The sequence below is a fragment of the Echinops telfairi genome, unplaced genomic scaffold (assembly GCF_000313985.2).
Source record: "Echinops telfairi isolate 266 unplaced genomic scaffold, ASM31398v2 ScPeMD7_7469;HRSCAF=8507_0, whole genome shotgun sequence".
Classification (NCBI taxonomy): domain Eukaryota; kingdom Metazoa; phylum Chordata; class Mammalia; order Afrosoricida; family Tenrecidae; genus Echinops; species Echinops telfairi.
The window spans coordinates 23279992-23302649 of NW_022111372.1; the positions used below are offsets into that span (position 1 = coordinate 23279992).

Sequence of the window (22658 nt, forward strand, 5' to 3'; positions counted from 1 at the left end):
CCAATTAGCATCTGAACTTTGTCTCTTCATTTTTTTTTTACTGTTGAGTTACATAAATATCTCTCCTCCTTCGGGACTTTAACCCTTTGTGCTGGGTAGCAGGCATAGATAGGGACTGGGCGAAGATGTGTCATTGATTCTGATCAGTAAATCAGGGTCTGAGGCCTGCACGGTCATTAAGCTGCTCAGAATTGAGAGTAATCTAGGACACAAGGGCCCAGCACAGTCAGCCAGCCACCGATGTAGCGCAGGGCATCTTTTAATAGAGTAAATCACCTGGGGTTTGGCAATGAGCTGCTGCCCTTGTGACAGACCCCTCTTTTCAAACCCTGTGCCCATTGTGCCCCAGCAAAGAGGAAGACCCTTGTTAGGAGGGACCGACACAACGGCTGCAACTGTGGGCTCCAGCTTGGTCATGGGGAGGATGGCGCAGGGTCCGGCAGGGTTCTGTTCCGTCGGATGGAGGGTCTCAGTGAGTCTGAGCCAGCTCGTCAGCACCTGACCACAGAGTGCAAATCCTTTTCCTTCCAGGCAGCTGAGATACACAGGGACGTGCTGTTGAGTTGGCTGACTCCCAGCAGCCACAGGTACCACAGAAGGAAATGCTGTCGCCTGAGCCTTCAGCATCGTTGTCACAATCTCTGCGGAATGTTTAAGTTCATCCTCACCGTGGCCGCGGTGCCTGTCCTCCTCCCAGAGGGTCTCTCCGGCGCTCACCGGCCTGTGGCTTCATCAAGCACATATCCTCTGCCAGCGCTGATCCCTCCGGTGACGGGTCCAAAGGGAGCCAATGGTTGATGTTGCTGTGACCCGCTGGGTGTCCTTGGCTTGTTTTGTGGGAGTAGATCCATAGACACCAGACCTTCCTTCCTCGTCAGTCTTAGTCCGGAAGCTCTGCTGCAAACGTGCCATCACGCTGGACCTGCTGGGTATCTGAAATCCCCGTGACCCAGCTTCCTGTATGGCAGCCACCGTAGTAGGACAGACTGACAGAGAGGTGGTCGTCCACCTGTCTGATGCTGTTAGGGGCTGTTGCGTTGGCTGCAACTCATTGCAGCCCTCTGGCTGAGAGTCGGAAACGTTGCCGGGTCCCGCACGGTCCTCACGATTGTGTTTCAGTCCGTTCTTGTGGCCACTGTGTCATTCCATCTCCTTGAGGTCTTCCTTTCCACTGACCCTCTCCTTTACCAAGCTGTACGGCCTTGTCCAGGGACCGGTCTTTCCGGATAGCACGCCCAAGTTTGTGAGAACTCGTCCACCCCTTGCTTCTCTGCACTTCTTCCCAGACAGATTTGTTTGCTCTCCTTGCAGTCCATGATTCGACCAAGATTCTTCACCAGCACCATGATTCAAAGGCATCACTTCTCACACATGGTCCAGCTTTCAGATGGATGAACACGGTTGAAAATACCATGGCTGGACCATTTGCACGTTTATCTTAAAAAACTCAAGCTCACTGCCGTTGAGTGACCTCCTAGGACAGGGTAGTAACCCTTGTGAGTTTCTGAGACTGTAACTCTATGTGGGAGTAGAAAGCCCTGTCTTTTGCCCATGGAGTGGCTGGTGGTTTTGAAGTGCTGACCTTGTAGTTAGTAGACCAATGGGTAACCACAGAACCACCAGGCCTCTTCAAAGGGACATCGCTCTTCAACACTTTACATAGCCAATCAGCCTAGCCCACATTTATTTGCATGCTCCCACCCACTCATTTGATGGAAATTACAAAGACTGTGGATAGAAGAGTGGCACCAAGAATATTCACTTCCATCTCAGAAAGGTCCTGTATTGCAAGATAGTTATAGATGCTCTTGCATAGATTTTCAGGTGTCCTCCCAATTGGGGGTTTATTAATGCCCTTAATGCCACATAGCTATTAATTTGATTATTCATTAATGGTAGAATTCTGTTGTATTTGCAATGAGTTCTCTACAGCTCTACTCTTTTGTTTTAAATGATGACCTTGGGAGGATTTCCATAAAATTTGACTTGAAAAAATACAGCGTCATTGACCTGGTGCAGGTTTCCAAAGATTTATCTTCATCGCTACCCTGTGCAGTTGATTCTCACTCACAGTAGTTACATTCTATAGAGCCACTCCATACTCAGAATTAGCAAGCATTCAACTATGGCAGGAGCCCCAGTGGAGTGAGTAGTAGTTAACATGTTGGGCTGATCACTGAGAGGTCAGCAGTTTGAAACCACCAGCCTCTCCTCGGGAGAAAAATGCAGCTTTCTACTCCCGTAAAGAGTCACAGTTGGGAAACTCACAGGGGCACTACTCCTCCCACAGAGGCGCCATGGTCAGAATGGACTCTTGGGCAGTGAGCTTTTTGGTTTGCACCACGGCTTGTAGGACGAGGCTCCTGGGACCCTCAGCTCATGCGTGCTCATCAGCTGATCAGTACGTAGCCTTATGTTATGTTTTTCACTATTTTTCTCTTTAACTCTCTACTGTGCATTGGGTGAAGGTTGACAGAGCAGGTCATCAGTTTTACATTCAACAATCCATACAGCTTTTGTTCCAACCCACACATTGCAACCCCCTCAATGTTCTATCACCCATCTCCCTTCCTCCCTGTGTCTTCTGTTTCCATCCATCCTCTTTCCTAACTGTCCGGACTTTGTCCGTGGGTCAGTGCTGCGCCTGGGTACATGCTGGTTGGTTACCTAGTAATAACCTTCCTAGTGTTATTGTTCCTCTTACAGGCCGGTCTTTTGTTTGGCTGGAAATTGAGCCATGGGGGTGAGTTCATTTCCAGACCTGAAGGGAAACCATAGTCTCAGGGGTTCAACCAGTTTCACTTCTCTGACCAGGAAGCCTGGGCTTTTGTATGATTCTGAGTTTTGCTCCACGTTTTGCTCTGTATGCGTGTTTTTTTTAAAGGCACCTTGTTTCACATATATTATTGATTCCAGTTGAACTCCTGCCAACAGCACTGTAACTCACGTCTGACTAAAGCTTAGCCAGCACTCATTCTCTCTGTGAGGCCCATCTCAGCCCTGTTGAACTTCAGAACACTAGATAGGTTTGGGGGCCAAATCACAACCCCAAAACAAAAAAATACCCCCCAAAAATGCAACAACAACAAAAAAGAGGGCACGTTGGCAGTGTGAGAGCTGAAATGAGAAGGCAGAGTGTCCTTGTTTGACCACAGCTGAGAACAGGCTTGATGGGGGCTCACATTCTCACCCCTCTGTGCATGCCCGAGGATGGCGGCCCAAGTGTCAAGGGTATTGATTTGGGGGTACAAGTAAATTCTAGCGAATAGGTGGACTTGCTAGTGCAGAGTCCACGCATACTGAGGATTGACGGTGTTTTGAAAACATTAAGCTTTGGTCCCCCTTTCAGTTCTTTTTTTCTAGACCCGTTCTGCGAGTTGGCGCTTGTACATCGGCGCAGTGAGTGTCTATTATGGTGTGTACACTTCTCAGGCATCTCACCTTTCATCACTGCACTTCAGTGTTCCCGTTTCTAATCCATTCCAAGCAGTCACCCCGGATCAAGAGCTTTTAGCACTGTGAATGTGCTGACGTGAAGCCGAAGGTGACGCATGTGTGTTGGTGACGGTTGAGCCAATGCTAGTGGAAGTTTCTGAAAATGCTTGACATCTCGGTTACCTAGTGCTGCTGTGCAGTGGAGTGAGATTTCTGAATTTTGCTCTTTTCCCCATGTCTCAGGAGCCCCGGTGGCATCATCTCAAACCCACAAGGGCAGTTGTACCCTGTCCTAGAGGGTTGCTCTGAGTGAGCATTGACTCAATTTCAATGAGTGAGTATCCATATCTCTAATTCCCACCAGATGATTGGGTGCGGCTATGCAAATAAGGTGTGTCCCACCTTAATAGAGAAGGTTGGTCAGTTTTAGTTGCCCCTCCCTGGCTATAAGGATGAGTCATCTCAGCAGGAAGAGAGAGAAATTCCAGGACCATTGGAAGAAGAGCCCCCAATACAGCACATTGGAGACCTCTGTCTGAAGTGGCGGAGGCCAAGACCAGAGATTGAAACAAGAAGACCCTAAGGCAGAGCAGCAGTACTGAGACTGTGGGCCTGTGAGTCAGAGGCTTCCTGGCCCAGGGAGACCGAGACCAGTGGACCACGTGGCTGGGAGGCTGGGCACTAGGGAAGGAACTTAGCTGCTGCTGAAGAGAGATGCCTGTGTCTTGCCTATTTACTAATCCTGCCAGTGTGAACTTCCCGGGTAAGCCCGCTTAAGAGTGAATATTGCCTGGGAGTTCTGTGTGGCCATCGCAGCGAACTCCGGAACCCAGCATCCAGCACAGGCGGAGATTGCCGTGGGAGGCGTGGGGGTGTCGGAGCAGCGAAGGAAGGTGGAGGTGGCGGCACGGCGGGGGCCCTGCCTCGTGGCAAGCGGGAAGCCAGAGGAGGGCTGATGGGGTTTCCACGGGATCTCACCGAAATGTCTTGGGGGAGAGGCGGGGTAGGCTTGAAAGAGTGGGAATGTAGTTTCTCAAGATTCTGCAGACTGAAAGTCCAGATCAAGGTGTTGGCCACATGCATCCTTTTCTTGTCAGTCGCCCTGCGGTGTTCCTTGGTTCCTGGGCTTGTAGGCTATCCTCTCGTGGTCTCGGCTTTCCTGTGTGCGTGCGTTTTTTATGCACAATCTACTCTTTTTAAAATGAAAATTTGGGCGTCACCCCATCACCCCACTTGAGTGTGATCCAATTACAGCAGCACATTAACAAAAGCCTTCTTTTCTTTTCAATTCCATTGATGTGGAATCACTGCCTTACAATTCGATGGTTTAAATGTGTTAAAAAGCGTTGTGCAGGCATGACCGCAGTCAGTTTTAGAACATTTCCTTCATTCTCGTGCTCATGATTATCATCGTTGTGGGGCGCCGCTGACGTGGCTCTGACCCAGAGCGACTCAACGCACAACAGAACATAGCGCGGCCCAGCCCTGCACCGTCCTCACGATTGTTCTTACGTTGGAACCCACTGCAGCCACTGTCTCGGTCCATCTTGTCAAAGATCTTTCTCTTTTTCCACTGCCCCTCCACTTTGCCAAGCATAATGTCCTTCTCCAGGGACTGGTCTCTCCTGACAGCATGTCAGCCTCGCCCTCCTCACCTCTCAGGAGCACGTGGCTGTACTTCTTTCACGACGGGCTTGTGTGTCCATGCAGCTTTCAGCACTGTACTTCATCATGCATTGATTCTTCTTTGGTCTTCCTTATTCAGGTCCAACTTTCACATGCGTTTGAGACCATTGAAAATATCATAGCTTGGGTCAGGCACACCTTCGTCCTCAAAATAGCACCCTTGCTTCTCAGCACCTTCAAGAGGGCTTGTGCAGCAGATTTGCCCAGTACAATGCACCATTTTATCTCTGGACCGCTGCTTCCAGGAGTGCTGCTTGTGGATCCAAGCAAAATGAAATGCTTGACAACTTTAATCTTGTCTCCCTTTACCATTATTATCGGCTCCCCTGAAGGCCATCTTTGCAAACCGGATTAACTCACAGGTGTCCGCCACCAGCGGCCATCACGTCCATGGCAGCCCGTGTGTCAGAGTAGATCCGCCCACAGGGATTTGAGGGCCAGTTTTTCAGAAGTGAATTATCCGACATTGTCTGATTAGCCTCTGGAATGAACCCGCAGGCTTTCAGTTAACACCACCCTTTTCGCCTCAGTGCCCTAGAGATTCCTCCTCAGCTACAGTGGGGCACACTTGAATTCTCAACATTTAACTATCAAACAATTCTTAGGACTGCTGCAGCCTGGCAAGTGATAAGCAAGGAGCCTCAGATGGGGTGGAACTCCATTTGCATCCCACATGTGACTAAAACCCAGCCCACTGGCATCGAGCTGGTTACACCTGGTATAAAAATTCTGAGACTGTGAATCTTTGCAGGAGCAGACACCATCATCTTTCTCCTGCAGAGCAGCGGGTGGGTTTGAACCACCCACCTCGTGGTTAGCAACCCAGGCCCCTAACTCATGGTGCCACCAGAGCTCCTTCTGCTACCTCATCAAAACTCACTGTCAGACTTCTGGTGACCCCACAGGACAGGGTAAATCTGCCCCTGTGGATTTCTGAGACTGCAGCTCTTTACAGGAATAGAAAGTCTTTCTCCTGTGGAACAGCGGGTGGTTTCGAACTGCTGACCTTTTGATTAGCAGCCCAACGCCTAACCACTATGCCACCAGGGCTCTGCTTCCTTTGCCCAGCAACAGTGTTCTCTCACAGGCCTGTGCAGATATTGAGAAGCTGACAAAAGGAAGGGAGGAAAGTGAGTTTTATGTGAGAGGACACACACTTTGTGTTGTGTTGATTCTGGTGGTTGCACAAACCAGGCGGCTCATAGAGACCCTCTGGGTTTGGATGGGGAGCCTGAGTGCTGGTCTCAGGAGTGAAGGGTGCATGTGGCCACCCTTGGCTTTCTAGGACCTGGAGTGAGTGAGTGAGTGAGTTGTTGTTGTTGTTTTCAGGTGTGGGTAAGTGGGTTTTTAACTCCTGTCGACCTTGTGGGACAGAGTGGAACTGCCCCGTCGAGTCTCCTGGCTGTACTCTTTCTCGAAGGAGGTCCGCAGTCTTTCTCCCCCTGGCTGGTGGTGGGTTCAAACCACTGACTTTTGATTCACAGCTCAGCGCTTATCCATTGCATCCGGCTCTTCGAATCCCTTCTGCTTATGAGACACAGCGATGTCCAAGACCCTATTCCTTCTTCAAAGAACTCTTAGAAAACGTCAAAAGCTCTTTCTGGAGAGTAAGGCGATGATTGTAACACTTAAATAAGGTTTGTCAGTGGAGGTTTGAACTACAATTACTCGTGCTCATCAGCAGTTTGTGAAGCTGCCGGGCGCTTGACTATGAAAATAGAACACGGACGTACATCCGGTTTGTTCTGAGCCGTTCGGCTAATCACACTCGGAAGAGCCTGGCCGCAGCCTGGGCATCAGTTCAGGTCCTCTGGGGAGACTCGCCACTTAGCTAGCCCTCGTTTGCTCCTAGCTTCACTTACGACGCCTACATCTGTTTGCCGTTGGCTGATCGATCCCTGGTTAAGCATCCATAAAATAAGCTCACACCATTGAGGAACGTGTAGGAGACCTGGTAACATACTGTGTTACCCATTGGGCTACTGACTGCAAGGTTGGTGGTTCAAACCTATCAGCCGTCCCAAAGGAAGAGCAATGAGGCTTTCTGTTTCCATTAAGATTTCCAGCCTCAGAAGCCTGCAGAGGCTCTTCTACTTTGCCCGATGGTGTCTGTTGCTTCAAGTTAGAATTGTCTCAATGGCAGTGGGTGGGAGGAGCACATGGATAGTTTTTCTCAGAGACCCAGATATAAAACGTGGGTGATACATGTCTAGCAGGACTACTGTTCTGGGCTGAATTGTGTCTCCCAAGTTATGGTGCAGCTCCAACCCCTGAAGGGGCGGTAGATTTACATCAGGGCATTAGTGGGGCTGTGGCGGGCTTGCCAGTCCAAAGGCCGTAGGCCATGCTGCAGGTTGGAGACTTCTCTAGGCTTGTGTCCCTAGATCGGTCGGTCAGGCAAGAGGAAGAATGCAGAGATGAGAGAGGAGACAAATTCTGTCAAAACGCAGATTTATAATCTGGAAACAGACCACGCCCTCAAACGTTCAGGTCCCTTTCAGGGGAACGATGGTCCCATGACAATACGTTCGATTGCTTTCCGAAACAGCAGCTAGTCTCGTGTTTAGTCAAACCACCGGGAACCATAGCCCAGCTGAGTTGAGCAATGAAAAGGAGCCATTACACAGTGAGAATATAATATCTGGTCTTTCAAGACATGGCAGCCCGGGAGACGAAGACACCCCTCTGGCTTTCTGCAAAGACAATAACCAGCTGACAACGTGTCAGCTCGGAGGGAACCCCCTTGAGGAGTTACCTGGGGCTGACCAGCCAGCTTCACAGCTGGCACCTCTTGATGACAGCCCATCGACCCTGCTCATGTAAAGGTCTGCAGCCTCAGAAACCCACAGGAGAAGCTCTACTGTCGTCTGTCACTCTGAGTCACCCCCAGCCCCCACCACAGTAAGCCCTTTCATCAGCACCGCCCGTATCCACGACGTGTCCGACTGTTGCAATCCATAGGCCTTTCACTGAGGGTCTGACTTAGAGTCTCTTCCAGCCTTTTGTCCGCTTTCTGAGTGTGCAAAGCCTCCCTTAGTGTAAGTGCTTCCTGCTTGCTTTCTCTTATCCCCTCCAGCCTCACCTCTGCACCATGAGAAGAGACTGCAGGTTGCTTTGAGACTAGGCATAGGATCCACTTTCGATTTACTGCCTACCAATATCACACCTCATTTAAATATCTTTGGGCTTCTGTCATTTCTCATGTTAAAAGAGGGAAAATAGAAATGGGATGGAAGACACCCCACCTATCTGGAAGGCGGTGGGGCTGGAACCAGGCGCTATGAATTATGGAAGAATGCTTCGTCCAAAGGCCTAGCGAATGGTCCAGCAGCCGCGGGCGGGGTCGTTCATTCGAGGGGCCGAGGGCGGTCTGTGCACTCCGCTATCACCGGCATGACTTTCTTTGCTGACTCTCTTCACAGGCGCCATCACCTTCCTGCGCTCTCTCCTGGAACCCGATCCCGTGAAGAGGCCAAATATTCAGCAAGCACTGGCGAATCGCTGGCTCAATGAGAATTACACAGGCAAGGTGCCCTGCAACATCACCTACCCCAACAGGTAACGGTCACACATCTCGGGCAGGGTGGGCTGTTCCCCGAGCCCTGGGTATTTCTGGGCAGGAGGCCTCAGTCCATACAGGGAAAAGCCACGTGTCTGCGCTTTTCAGCCTCCGCACCCCAGGAAAGCCCTGGTAGAGCAGGACTACCCAGTGTGGTTGTGGGGTGTGCGTCCCTGGGTCCTCTGGACGAGCCCCTCTTTTTTGCTCCCTGAAGACGGGTTTATTATGTTTGTGGGGAAAATGGCCCAGTGGCTTCGATTCCCACTTAACCCTTTCTCCACGTGTTGTTTCATAAAGCTGGGCCGGTTCTCAGAGTGTGTGAGCCTCCTCCGTGTTGCTGTTCTGTTCCCAGCGCTCTGGTTCTCTGCTCCCTTAGTTCATAGTGGTTACCAGTTGGGCTGCCAACCGAAGGGCAGCAGTTCGAAACCACCAGCTGCCCCATGGGAGGAAGATGGGGTTTCTACTTCCGTAAAAAGTGACAGTCTTAGAAACTCGCAGGGGCAGGTCTACCCTGTCCTGTAGGGTCCCTGTGTGTTGGAAGGGGCTGGATGGGAATGAATTTGGGGGATTGCCGTTACAGCTTTGCTGCAAAGAGTCCTTGTGGACCCTTTGGTCTCATTTAACCGATATTTTCAGGGAAGGCAGTGCTCACGGCAATGTTGTCTATTTTACTACCAATCTGTTACTTAGGAGACAGCTTAGATCCAAAGTTTAAAGAGTATCTGAGGGAGAGAGTCTCGGGAGGCTTCCAGTCTCCGCTAGTCCGGTGAGACGGGGCTTTTTAAGGAATCTGAGTTGAGTTCCTTCCTTCCCTCCCATTCTATGGGATGACTCTCTCTAATTCACACAGAGGAGCCACAGGGCCCACCTGGAGCCTGAGTCTGTCTCTCGATGTGTGTGAGTGTGTGTCTGTGTCTGTGTCTGTGTGTGTCTGCTGAGGGTAGGTGTCTCTGTTTGGACGCACATTTATATCTATTGTGTGCAGGCATGCCAGTGTCTGCCTGGGCCTGCGTGTCTGCATGCGTCCCGGGCTCGGTGAAGGTGAGGGTGAGTTTCTGTCTGCGTGTTGGTCCGCGTCTGTGTGTGGGTGACCTGTCAGCCAAGACAGAGCCTCGCGATTGTCCGCTCAACTTTCAAGCCGCCCCTTGAGCTCCTCTTCTCCCACTTCTTCTTTATTGCTGCTGCTGGGGTTCGTCCCGCAGAACCCCTGCCTCCACATGTTGGGGTGGGAGGGCAAGGCCACAGGAGAGTCCCGTGGCTGAGTCCCTGGGCCCCCAGGGGCTCTCTGCGGAGACCGTGCTGTAACTCCCTCCACGAGGGGGAATCTATGGAAGGCTTACTGATGGGAACCCAGAGTATCAGACGCTCATTGTCACATTGTGGTGGCCTTCACCTCACCAGGCTGGGAGGCTGATGGCAGGTTTGAAAAACAATGCAAGAATGCTGGAGATATATATAACAGCTTTAGTAATATATTGCATACATATCACATATATATTACACACATCTACACATGTAGACACATAAACATTACATGTATATCACATATACATGACAAACATATAGTAATATATATTATGTATCTTACTAATGTGACACATTGTTCACTAATTGGAGTGAGGGGATGAAGTTTTGATTCCTTGGTGAATGCTCACCTGTCATACAGGAGAGCCAGGTTCAATTTCCAACCAAAGCACCTCAGGTGCAGCCACCAGCCGTCTGTCAGGCGAGGCGTGCAGGTTGCTGCGGTGCGGAACAGGTTTCAGCGGTGCTTCCAGGTGGAGATGGACTAGGAAGAAAGGTCTGGCAATCAGAAGAAAGACCTGAAAGTCAGCCAGTGACAGCCCCGTGGATCACAGCTCGTCGGGGGATGGGGCAGGGCCAGGCAGTGTTTTGTTCCATTTTGCGTGGGGCTGCCGGGAGGCAGGGCACACGGTCCGACGTGCTCCCCGGTGGGACCACCGTGCACCCTCTTTCTTGCATCTTCCTTTGGCTGCGCGCACACACACGAGGACGTGGGGCTGGAAGGGAAGGGAGGGAGTGCCTTCCAGGGCTGTGTTTCCACAAGGCCGGGGAAGGACTGAGAGCCACCGCACTGAGCCCTCCAGGCGAGCTGGCAGGCAGGGCTTCGCCTTAGGGAGGTAGTCCCAGACAAATGTAGGGGGCTTGGGTGGGGGTGGGGAGGGCCTCCCTGGGATCTTCATCTGGGGCCATCTTCATGCAGATGTGCCGTGGATGGAGGGGGTGGCCATTGAGTTGCCATCTAGAATTCTAGCATTTGGCACCCGAGAGGCAATTGCGAGCGAGCGCAATCTAGACTCCTCGGGTTACCAAGGGAACCTGCAAATAGACTGCTGTTTTCCAACACCAGCCCGATTGGGGCTGGTCTGAAACAGACACCTGCAACAGGACCCTCACGCGAGCTGGGAACGACCGGGCCAGGCCTCATTACTGAGGTTCACGACAGACAGCAGTGCCCAGGTACTTCCTGCTGAAGGAGGGGGCACCGGTGGCAGCCAGATGAGTCATTAAGCTAATGTAATCACCGCCTAAACGAGCATAATCAATCCACCCGAGGCAGCAGCTGTTGAAGGAAGTGGCGCTGGGATGAGCTAGGGTGGCCCTCCGTGCCGGCTGCATCTTCATTCACTACGAAGCACGACGTGGCCTCTCCTTGCCTAACTGCTGCAAGTTGTAGACAGGCTTCTGCTGCACTGTGTGACGGGGTAGAGTGGTGGCCCTGTGAAAGACAACCTCCGGGGTGTGTGAAGGGGGACTGCTTTGGGACGATGTCATTAGTTAACCTGAGGTTATAGTGGAGTAGGGTGGGCCCGGTGTCTCTTATCCAAGAGGAGAGATTCCGACTTGGAGGGAAGGCAGCCTTGTGAACAGTGCAGAGGTTAAAGCGATGCATCTACAAATCAAGCAACGCCAAGAATTGCTGACAACCAAGAGAAGTCAGGAAGGGTCTCCCTGGAGACTTCATGAGAGCCTAGCCGGCTGATACTTTTGATTTCAGGCTCCCCGTCTCCAGAATGGAGGTGGCGCAGTGGGTAGGCGTTGGGCTGCTAACTCAAGGTCAACTGTTCTGGACCACCAGCCACTCGGAGTTAGGAAGAGGAGGCTTTCTACTCCTGTAAACAGTCTCAGAAACTCAGAGGGGCAGTTCTGCCCTGTCCTGTCGGGTTGTTTTGAGTTGACATCATTCAGTCACAGTGATTTAGGGTTTGCCTTGGTTTCAGCCTCTAGAAATGTCCGACAGTCTGCTCCTCACCGGGTTGTGGTACAGCAGTCTCTCTGTGTCTTCGGGACACTTACAACACCGAGTCCGGAGCACACGCTGTGTGCCCGGCACTGGCTGCGCCCACACGGCCTTGGAGGAATTGCTTTGCCGTGTCCTTGCATTTCAGGCTCTCCTTCCCCCTTTTGCTGCCCTTGAGTATTTCGGTCCCTGGTTCCGGAGCCCGTGGATGCTGGTGAGCAGCTGTGTTTTGTGATGGCAGGCCTCAGAAACGGCATCGGTTGGGCAGCTTGCCGAGTTTTGCCTTTGGCATGGTCAGAATCCTAAGGTTGGCCAGGTAACTAGTGAGGCAGATCGTCGGGACGGTTAAGGTCGGTTAAGGTCTTAAATGCTGCAGAAAGCAGGAGCTCAGCATCTTTGTTTATGGAAGATCCCCTGACCACTTCACGGAGGCAAGTACCCTTCAGGCTTCCAACAATCACATCTGAGCCTGTGCCTTGGCGTCTTTATTGTGAGCAGAGGCTTCTCTGGAAAGGGGAGAGGAAGGCATGCTGAGAATGAATGATCTGGTTTTAGCAGCACAACTTGCATAATCAAAAGTAGGGGCTGGGTGGGCCCCTCCGAGCACGTGCTGGTGCTGGTAGCCCATTTGTCAGTGCCTTCAACAGCACTCTCTTCTCCCACTGCCCAGACTGGGGTCTGTGGGTCCCCGCCACAAGGACAGGAGCCACACAACCCCCTGCACTTCCAACCAGCCAGCCCACACAGGGGTTTGCCCCAGGACAGCAGCCAGGAGCCCTGGAGGTCACACAACCCCATCCTTCCGACCTCCCGACTCCCCTAGCCTTTGTGGTTTGAGTCTAACCTGGAATGACCTCCTTCATTCACAGAGCAGCCTGTGTGCTTGAGGAAGTCCGTTCCAGCGCACAGCAATCCGGGCCAGAGAGTGGAACTGCCCCCTAGGGGCTTCTTGGCTGCAGTCTTTATGGGAGCTGATCTCCAGATGATTTCTCTTTGGTGAAGCCCCTGCTGGGTTCAAACCTCCCACCTTTTCGGTAACAGCCAAGTGCTTAACTGTTTGAGCCACCAGGTTAGGCTCCTTGGGGTGTCCCTAGGAGATACTGGAGAGACAAAAGCCCAAAGGTCTCCGGGAGAAAGACGAGGCCGCCTGCGTCCAGAGACTCACAGCCCTGAGAAGCGGCACACAGCAACAGGGTTCGTAAAGGGCTCTTACAATCCTGTTGGGTTCTGCCCAGGAGGCGCGTCGATTTTTCAAGATGGGAACTGAAGGGAATGGGAGTGAGGGCTCCTGATGGCTGTGATTTGCATCACTTCATGGGAACAGTAAGAAGCCAGTGTGGCACAGTTAGAGGTAGAGACTTGCCATGGAGTCTACTCTGACTCCAAGAGACAGAACAAAGCACCTCCTGGTCTGTGTCTCTCTCTGTTGCTGCCACATCTCCGTCCGGAGTGGCAGCTACTGTCACGGAGCCGATCTCGGTCACGGAATGTTGCCTTGGCCTGTGCACATCCTACTCTTCACCAGACAGTCTCTCTTAGCAATTGATCTCTACTGGTGATGCGTCCAAGGGTTCTGGTAGTGTCGTGGGCTAAGCACTAGACTGACTCTAATTGGAATGGTTGGTGGTTCAAACCCACCAGTCACTCTATGGGAGAAAGATGAGGCTGTCTGCTCACATCAAGATGTACAGTCTTTGAAACCCTGTGTTGGGGTTCTTTTCTGTCCTATTAGATCTCCATAAGTAGAACTGACTTGATGACAAGTGTGTGTGTGTGTGTGTGTGTGTGTGTGTGTGTGTGATGTGTCTGGAAGCAGGTGACTTGAGCAATGGCTGGTTTTCATTGGTCGATTTTCCAAAGTAGATTGGCAGACCTTTCTTCCTAGTCTAATAATGTAGAAGCTCTGCTGAAACCTGCCTACCCTGGGTGACCCTGCTGGGGTTTTAAATAGCGGTGTCATAGCTTCCGGCTTCACAGCAACACCCAAGCCCCCACACTGAGAGGTGAGTGTCCATGGCAAAGTGCTAACAATTGCTAAATCCAAGCGATGGGTCGGTCTACCCAAGGTAATTATAGTCTTTCCTCCACCTTTCTGTAAAGTTTTTCATAATAAAATGTCACATAAGTTGATGGATGAGTGGATGGATGGATGAATGGATAGATGGGTGGATGGATCGGTGGGTAAATGGATGGGTTGATGGATGGGTGGGCGGACAGATGGGTGTGTGGGCCTGTGGACCAACTGCGCTGCTTCATGTGTGTTACTGGTGAGGCCCCAGAGCCTTTCCAAGAAGGCATGGGCGTGTGACCACCCCCCTCCTGCGAGCAGGATCCACCTGGAGGAGCTGAGCCCGAGTGTGGTGCTGCACATGACGGAGAAGCTGGGCTTCAAGAACAGCGACGTGATCAACACCGTGCTCTCCAACCGCGCCTGCCACATCCTCGCCATCTACTTCCTCCTGAACAAGAAGCTGGAGCGCTATCTGTCCGGGGTGAGTGGGCCCTCGTGGTGGGTTTCGGCGCTCTCTGGAGATACAGGGTGGTTCCAGTCAGCATTGCCCAGTCGCTGACACGGGCTCCTGAGCTGTTAGTTAAGCTGTGTGTGAGGTTTGTTTCCAGCATGTGGGATAGAATAGCAGCTAGACCTACTTTTCAGGTGGCACCTTTTATCGGAAGTGTTGTTCAAATCTTCTCCCATCAAGCTGAAAAGGTTCCAGCTCTTTTCCCTTCAGCATCTCTCTTACCCTTTCGGGTTTACTACCTCTGAGTTCTTTGGGCACCCCATGCTGTAGGCACAGGGGACTGCTGTGGCTGTGCAGGAGGCCCTGCATGGGACATACAGTTAATGCGCTCAGCTGTTAAACTAATGATCAGGATCCAATGGAAGAAGAAAGGTCTGCTGATCTGCTTTTGATAAATGAGCCATCTTTGAAAATCACTGAAAACTCTATGTCTCATGTACCTGGAGATGAGAAGAACTACATGGTTATCACCACCAACCATTCTGATTGGAGCCATCATCGACGGACATGGATAGAGAGAACAAGGAAAAAACACAGAACCAAACTCAAATTCCCAAAGAGTCCAGACTTACTGGACCAGTTGAGACTGGAGGTCTTCCTGGGCCTATTATCTGAGATACTCTTGAACTGAAAACTTCCCCCGAGATCACCTTTAGCAATGTACCAGAGAGTCAAAATCAAGAGTGTTGCCCATTTATACAGGGCTCTGTAAAAAAGATCCCTCTATATGACACCAGAAGATCAGCAATGGCTCTAAAGCAAAGAAGAGAAGCTAAAGGGACAGGGACCCTAGAGCACTGGAAATGGCACCACCAGAGTGCAATGGCAGAGAACACTGACTAGCTCTGAAAAAGTGTAACTAAGGTCACTGAACAACCTGTGTAAACCAGCTTGTGTGTAAGAGAATAGATTCACCCACCTCTCTTCACACGGACAGCAGCTTAGAAGATATTTGTGAATTTCTGTTCCTCTGCTTTGCCCAGAGTCAGGGCTACACTGTTCCAATGGGGTACACGCTCTCTCTACCAAGAATATTCTCTGAAATGCAGTAGTTGTAGTTCTAACAAAGGTCTTTTTATTTGCTTGTTTTAGTGTCTGTCTCACGTTTCGCCCTTAAATCACAGTCCAGGCCTTCTCGGTGGCAGCGGTGGTCAGTGCCTTCCATGCAGGACTGGGCTTCATTCCCAGCCATACACCTCCTACACAGCCACCACTCATCTGTCCGTGGAGGCTTGCCATGCTGCTGAACAGGTGTTAGCAGAGCTTCTAGACTGAGACAGACTAGGAAGAAAGGCCTGGCAATCCACTTCCAAAAGCCAGCCAAGGAAAACCACTGCTGTCCTATTCATAACTGATCATAGGGATGATGCAGGACTGGGTAAAGTTTTGTTTGTGCATGGACTCACCTGGACTCAAGAGCCAACCTAGTGACCACTAACAACAACAACAACAATCAGCTTACCTGCGAACCAGCATCTAAGAGTGGGGCTATTTTTACCTAGACTCAACTAACCCCATGGACACTTACAGCTTGGTCCACTCAGTGATTCCCAAACCCCAAACCAAATTCACTGCCGTTGAGTGGATGCTGACTCATAGCGACCCTAAGGACAGGTTAGAACTGCCCCTGTGAGTTTCCAAGATTGTAACTGTTTACTGGAGTAGAAAGCCTTGCCTTCCTCCCAAGGAGTGGTTTCAAACTGCTGACCTAGTGATTAGCAGCCCAACACATAACCACTGTGCCACCAAGGCTACTCAGTGGTTTCCAGATGTGGCTGATTTAATTACATGGTGTGCACAGTCTCATTTAATGACCTGATTGACCAATTTCCAACAACCCATGTATAATTCGGCAACACAAACTGGTAAATTAAACCGTCCAACATTATGCTTTATAATCTGTCCATTTCTCTCCTCCTCCTTTGAGTCTGGCCTCTTTCTGAAAACCACCCAGTGGATATTTTATTGGGTCATAAATTAATCACTCAGACACTTAATTGCATCTGTCTGTAGACAGGCTGCTGCTTATATTATTGTAGGTACAACTGCCTGTTTCCTTGAAGTTCTATTATGATTCGGACTTTTGGACCATTTTTGGCAGCAGATGTATCGAGCAAACAAGATAGGTGGAGGCTTCAGAAAGTTCATGGGAAAATGGAATGAAAAAATAATAGAACATTTCCGTGAACTTTTTGAAGCCCCCCCTCATGTAGTTGTTCATGAGAATAAAGCGTTATTCTAATGTAGTCCTCTGGGTCCTATGTAGTTGTTCCTGAGAATAAAGCGTTATTCTTCCAGGCTGACCTGCTTACCTTATGGCCCATGTTCCTACTTCTCTGTCTTGGAAAAGTCCCCATTGCACAGGTGAGAGGCCTGAGTCCTGTGTAGGTGCTGTGGCCCACCCAGGTCACTCGGCCCTTCCCTGACAGAGGCGGGAGCAGAAGTAGGTCACCCAGTGCTCCGCCGGGGTCTGCGCCCTGCCCACGGGCCGTCCTGGGATGAGGCCGGGCATTGCAATGAATGAACTCGCCGACCGTTTTTGAGATTTTTCTCAGCCGGGCACACGGCTTCTGGGTTCAAAATGAAGCCTGCATAATTTCTGTTTCCCCAAAGCTGAGCCATGTTTTGTTTTGTTTTCTTTTCTTCTGGGGCAGAAATCCGACCTCCAGGACAGCGTCTGCTACAAGACCCAACTCTACCAGATAGAGAAGTGCAGGGCGACCAAGGGGCCCTATGAGGTGAGTGATGGTGGAAGAAGCAAGGGCAGGAGCTCCCAGGAGACCTCCCCACGAGGGGCGGACCCCTGGGGAGGATGTCAGAGTCTCAGTTTTACTGGGTACCAGGAAGCCCACACCTGGTGCCTTTCATGAGCAGCGTGCATCTTCTCACCCTCCTCAAGTCGAAGGGGCGCTCTGATGGCATTTCTTTTAAGGTTGCTGTGTTTGTTCTCGTGGGAGCCCATAAATATATTCAGTATGGTCACCAGTGCCTTTGTTCACTTGCACCCATTCGCCTGCCTTTGTTTGTCACTGCCCAGCTCTCTCAGACATATGGAAGGGGCGAGGGAGGGGGGAGGATTAGAAAAAACCTTGGTCCTCAGAGTGACCTCTTTGCTTTGTCCAGTACATTAATGAAGTCTTTTGCTGCAGATTTGCCCAATGCAAAATGTCACTGATTCTTGACCAGCTGTCTCCCTAGGATCTCCCTAGTACACAGTTGGTTGCACTGACTGCCCCAGGTTCTTTACCCCAAGTGAGTCCTAAGCCACGTTGCTGACATTTACGCTACCCTGGAACTTGGGTCTCTGTGGTGTGTGTCAGAAGATGCTAGAACTTCTCCCTACCCCACCTGCCCAGATGGCTTCCCTTTGATCCTGATTCTACTTGGCCTGAAAACACACGGCACACCCTTTAAACGTTTGCTGAAATCTTTAATGGCTGGGGTTTCAATAAGAACACTAATGGGAAAGCAAGATTTCCATTCCCTATGATCCATTTGTTTTCCCCAAACGGCAGCAATATTTCTGCTAATTCAATTACAGGCTCTGACGAGATTATCCAACGTGTCCCCTCTGGAACCTAGAAAATGGCATAGACCCAGTTAGGCAACGTGCTAGGCGGGTCTGAGAGCACGCAGGCTTTATAAACGAAGTCCGCTTGGCCCGGTAGGCTTGCTGGTCCCAGATGAGGAGCTGTCAGGACTGGTGGGTGTGGGGCAGGGGGCTGCAGGGTGGGCGGGCTAGGGAGTAGTGAATAGGAGTTTCAGGTTGTCTCCGATCTGGCTGTGGAGAGGCTCTGGGTCCGTGTCCCCCTGGGATGTCAGGAAGTTACGTCTGTGCCGAGTCCAGGCAATGGCCCCTTTGTTCTTGATTCCAGCCCTTTTTTCATGGGAAACAAAGTAGCTGAATTAAGTTGACAGAAACCTCCCTCGGGGGATTACAGTGCTGCACTGTTACCACTTTCTCAGTTTCTCCAAGTCCTCTGTCTGGGAAATTGGGGCACACGCCTCATCTGAGAGCACCTAGATTCTTCTTCCTCTAAAAAGGGCCTCCGGAGGACTCGGGGGCTGTCATTGTTTTGAACCCGGTTCATGAAAGCCAGAATCCCCGGCTGAGATGCACAGTTACCACACTGGCATGCTGAGGGAAAGCTTGGAAGTCCAATCCGTCTGGAGATGCCTCTAAAGAAAGTCCTGGTGATCCACTCCCCCAAAGTCAGCCCTTGAGAACCCTGGGGGCACAGCTCTCTGCAGACACACACACAGGGTCACCTTGAGACAAGGTCAGCTTGACAGCAGGGTTTTTTTGTTTTGTTTTTAAATGAAAGTCATCCAGCCAGAAGGCTTTATCTATTTATGTTTATTTTTTGTGGCCACTGTTAAAAAGAATGCTCATGTGCAGAAAAAGGATACACTAGAACCGAGTGGTATTCTCTGCAGTGGCAAAGCAATGCTGCTCCTGGGGGAGAAAAGTTGTGTGTGCCAGGAGGCGCTTTAGATCTTAAGGGAAAAGGCTTGCTGTGTGTCTTGTTTAAAAACCTAGGCAGCTTCAAGCATGCTTTGAAATCAGGCAGAACCAGTCTGTGCTGCTACCATCCTGACCCCAGGGGACCCCGGACTGGGGGAGCCTCCCAGAAGCAGGCCTCTGTGTCTCAGTCTGTTTCCACAGGCCGTTTGTGAAAACAGGTGGAGCTGCGTATTCAGCAGGAGTGCGCTCTACTGTGTCTGAAACTTGGGTGAAAAACATGCCTTTGTGTCAATTTCCAGGACTGCCGTCATGAAACACCGGCCGTGGCTGGTTTACACAAACCGAAATGTTTGGCTCACAGTGGCAGAGGTTTGTGACACCCAAATCAGGGTGTCAGCCCTGCCGGCTTCTCCCGAGGCTCCTAGAACGAATCTAGTCTGTGCCTCTCCTCCTAGGTTCGGGTAGTACGGCCAGGCGTTCCTTGGCTCATAGGTCCAGCATCACAGGGTGCCCTTCATCTGTCCCTCCTGTTTAACAAGGACCTCAGTCACATAAGGTTAGGAGTCACCGATACCTGTTGGACCCCTGCTACCCTCACTGATGGGAATATCTCCAAAGACCTGCTTTCCAAACAAGGTCACCTTCCCAGGGAACATGGGTGAGGACTTCAGTATATCTTTATGGAGAAGTGTAATTCAATCCCTAACAGCCTTACCCTTTGATAAGACCATCTATCTGGGAAACCTCGCGGTGTCTATATTGGAAGGCCATCTGCCTGCTTCCCAGACTTTTCAGGAGTTTGCTTTCTTGTCTGTGAACATTGAAAAGGAGGACGATTTGTAGAGGAAATCGTAGCTCACGTTTAGGACATAAACAGCAGGTACAGCTTGAACTGTTGAAACTTCGGCTTTTCACAGGCCTCCCTGGACACCTGGACAAGAGACCTGGAATTCCATGCTGTGCAGGTAAGCACAAGGTGGGTTCTGATCCTAACAAGGGACGAACTCAGCCCAGAGCATCTAGTCTCTGTCCCCCCCTATCCCCAATGGCAACTAAAACTTGCAGATTCCTCTTTGGGAGTGGGCCTACCAAGCGCCATACTCCATCCGATTGATGTTTTCTGTGTGTAATTGACCAGTCTTTGGGGTGTTGTTAAAACTGCACAACCTGGCTATGCATTTGTATTTCTGCCTCTGTGAAAAATGGGGGTTGCAGCCGCCCAGAGATCCCAGGCTCTGTGGCCTCGTTTATGAGCCCAACCTCTTTTTTCCCAACTCACCTTTTTTTGGTGGTGGTTTTTTGCTGGTACAAAATCATACCTCAGTGGTTTCCCTTTATGCCGTGGGTCACAACAATCCAGCACCATTGACAAATGATCCCTGGGCCATTCCAGGTGTGCATACCTGATTCCCACTGCTGTGACAGTCAGATGTTGTGCCATCATTAAGGAGATGTCGGGTGCCAGAGACAACCCCTAGGAGGATTTGATAGAGTTCCTCACACACACATACAAAAAGCTTCTGCCTCTCTCAGACCCCCAGGGCTTCTCTATTGCCAGAATCACCCATGGTCTGAACTTCAGTGCTTGGGCGGGTGGGGGGTGGGGGGTGCGCAACAAATGCATGGGCAGCCACTTTTCCTGCACCCTGGGGGTGAAGTAGGAGCAGCAGCATCTGTACTTTTTCACTGGTTGTCTTTGCTGCATGGGGGATGAGGCAGGTGAGATGCCGGGTCTGCTTGATACTCCATCATGTGGGAAGGACTCCCTCTTTGGCTGCAGACGAGGAAACAGGGCGCTCGAGGGGGCGTGCACACAGTCTCCCTGTGCACCAGAGCCAGGAGTGGGTTCCAGATCGCAGGTTGCCAAGCAGCAGGTGTGGCCAATGCCTGCATCATCCAGAGAAACAAGGTGGGGGAGACGGCATGGTTATGTGAAACACAGGAGCCTGGAGGGATTCTTCAGCTACAGGCATGGGTGTGTTGGAGGCCTTGTCCTTGGGCCCAGCACCCCGGCTCAGACCACAGAGTGAGAGGACCAAGTTTCTGAAGCTGCAGCCAGCACCCCTCCTAAGACCTGTGGCTCATCACTGTCTTCAGCTCCCAGGACTACGGTGACAAATTCCCATGGAGTGGGGCTCTAGAGAGCAGGCATTTATTGTCTGACAGTCTTGCTGGCCAGTAGCCCAAATCAGGATGCTGGCCATGTTGACTCCTGGGAGTTCTGAGGGAGAACCTGAACCATCCTTCTCCCTTTGCTTCTGGGAGTTTCTTCAAACCTTGGCACTCTTGGTTTATAGCTGTGCCTGCCTGCCTGGCCACGTGGCCCTCTGTCCTCTGCCTATATGGGTCTGTCCTCTCATGCAGATAGGATTAGGACCTACTGTCATGTTCGTTAACCAATAATATCATCAAAGACCCTCTTTCCAAACCAGGTCATCTCCACAGGTCCCAGGGGCTAGGACTTCCATGCATCTTGTGTTGACTTCCACGATTCAGTTCCGTTCACTGCCTTCTTTCCCCTTCACGACATTCAGAAAGTCCCGGGAGAGAGACCCGTACAGGGCCACATTTTCAGAATGTCCATGCCCATCAGCAGTGGATGGAAAATGGTTTAATGAAGAGCAGAACCCATTTTGTGTGGGTTTGTGATGGTGGCCGCCCGTGGTCCCATCTCTGATCTGCTTCAAGTGATGGGGATGAAGCCCTGAGCCTGCAAACAGGAGGGACTCTGAACGGAGAGCTTGAATCCACAGCCCTCCCGGAGAGGCCCTGCCCACCCCCTATCCCCATGTAGTGCTGGACTGTAGAAAGTCAGGGAAGTTAAAGAGCCCTGCAGGCAACACATCGCTGGGGAGGGGGACACAGAAGGATGCATCTAGAAGGGGAAAGGTAATTGGTGCCTTTGAAGATCTTTTTCTGTTATGTAAGGCAATTTAGCATCCTGCACCTTAGGAAATGTCTTTTGGATGAAATAGGCCATGCAAATAAGAAAGGTACAATTGGATGAGGGGCTTACACTGTGTAGCATGTGCTTAGAGGGCGATGAGATTGTTTAGCTGCAAACAAGCACCTTTTCTGGGGACTCTTGTGGTCTGACCCAGCAAAGGTTCCTGGCCAAGCAGGGGTGGTTGTGTGGGGGAATTCTTGGCATTACCCAAGAAACCAGTCCTTAGGCTATCACCTAGTCATTTAGGCTGGAGAGGGATATTCTGGGGTTATTGTTGTGGGAACACCAGCATGCAGGATCCTGGATTTGAGTTCAACGTAGGTGGTCTTAATAGGTATGTTAGTCCGGTAGACCAGAGAAACCAATTCATAGACACTCATGTGTATAAGAAAGAGCTTTATATACAAGAGCAATTGAATATTGAGAAAACATCCCAGCCCAGGCCAGATCAAGTCCATAAGTCCAAGATTAGCCCATATGTCCAACACCAATCTATAAATTCCTCTTCAGACTCACACAACACATGCAATGACGCCGAATGCAGGAACATCACAGGCCAGTGGGTGGGAAGTCTTGTGGACCCAGTGGCAGTGTAAGCATCTCAGTGCTGGCAGGGGTCTCCATGTGGCTCCTTCGGCTTCAGGGCTCTAGAGTAGCTCCCTGTGTCTTCTCAACAGGAATGTTTTGCATGGGGTATGCGTGTGTCTATCCCACCTCCAGCAAACTATTTATCTCCTTAACGCTCCAAATGAGGTCATCAAGCTGTGACCTGATTGACAGGC

The 22658-nt window shown here is 51.0% G+C and overlaps 1 protein-coding gene across 1 annotated transcript in view; it reads left to right on the forward strand.

The window, feature by feature from the left end:
• Nucleotides 1–22658, forward strand: part of HUNK (hormonally up-regulated Neu-associated kinase) — a 140722-nt gene that overhangs the window by 109944 nt on the left and 8120 nt on the right. Inside the window, exons 7-10 of the mRNA XM_013006896.2 lie at nt 8544–8679; nt 14272–14434; nt 17119–17202; nt 19847–19894. Coding sequence (XP_012862350.1) covers nt 8544–8679; nt 14272–14434; nt 17119–17202; nt 19847–19894 — 431 coding nt within the window. The remainder of the gene's footprint in view (nt 1–8543; nt 8680–14271; nt 14435–17118; nt 17203–19846; nt 19895–22658) is intronic.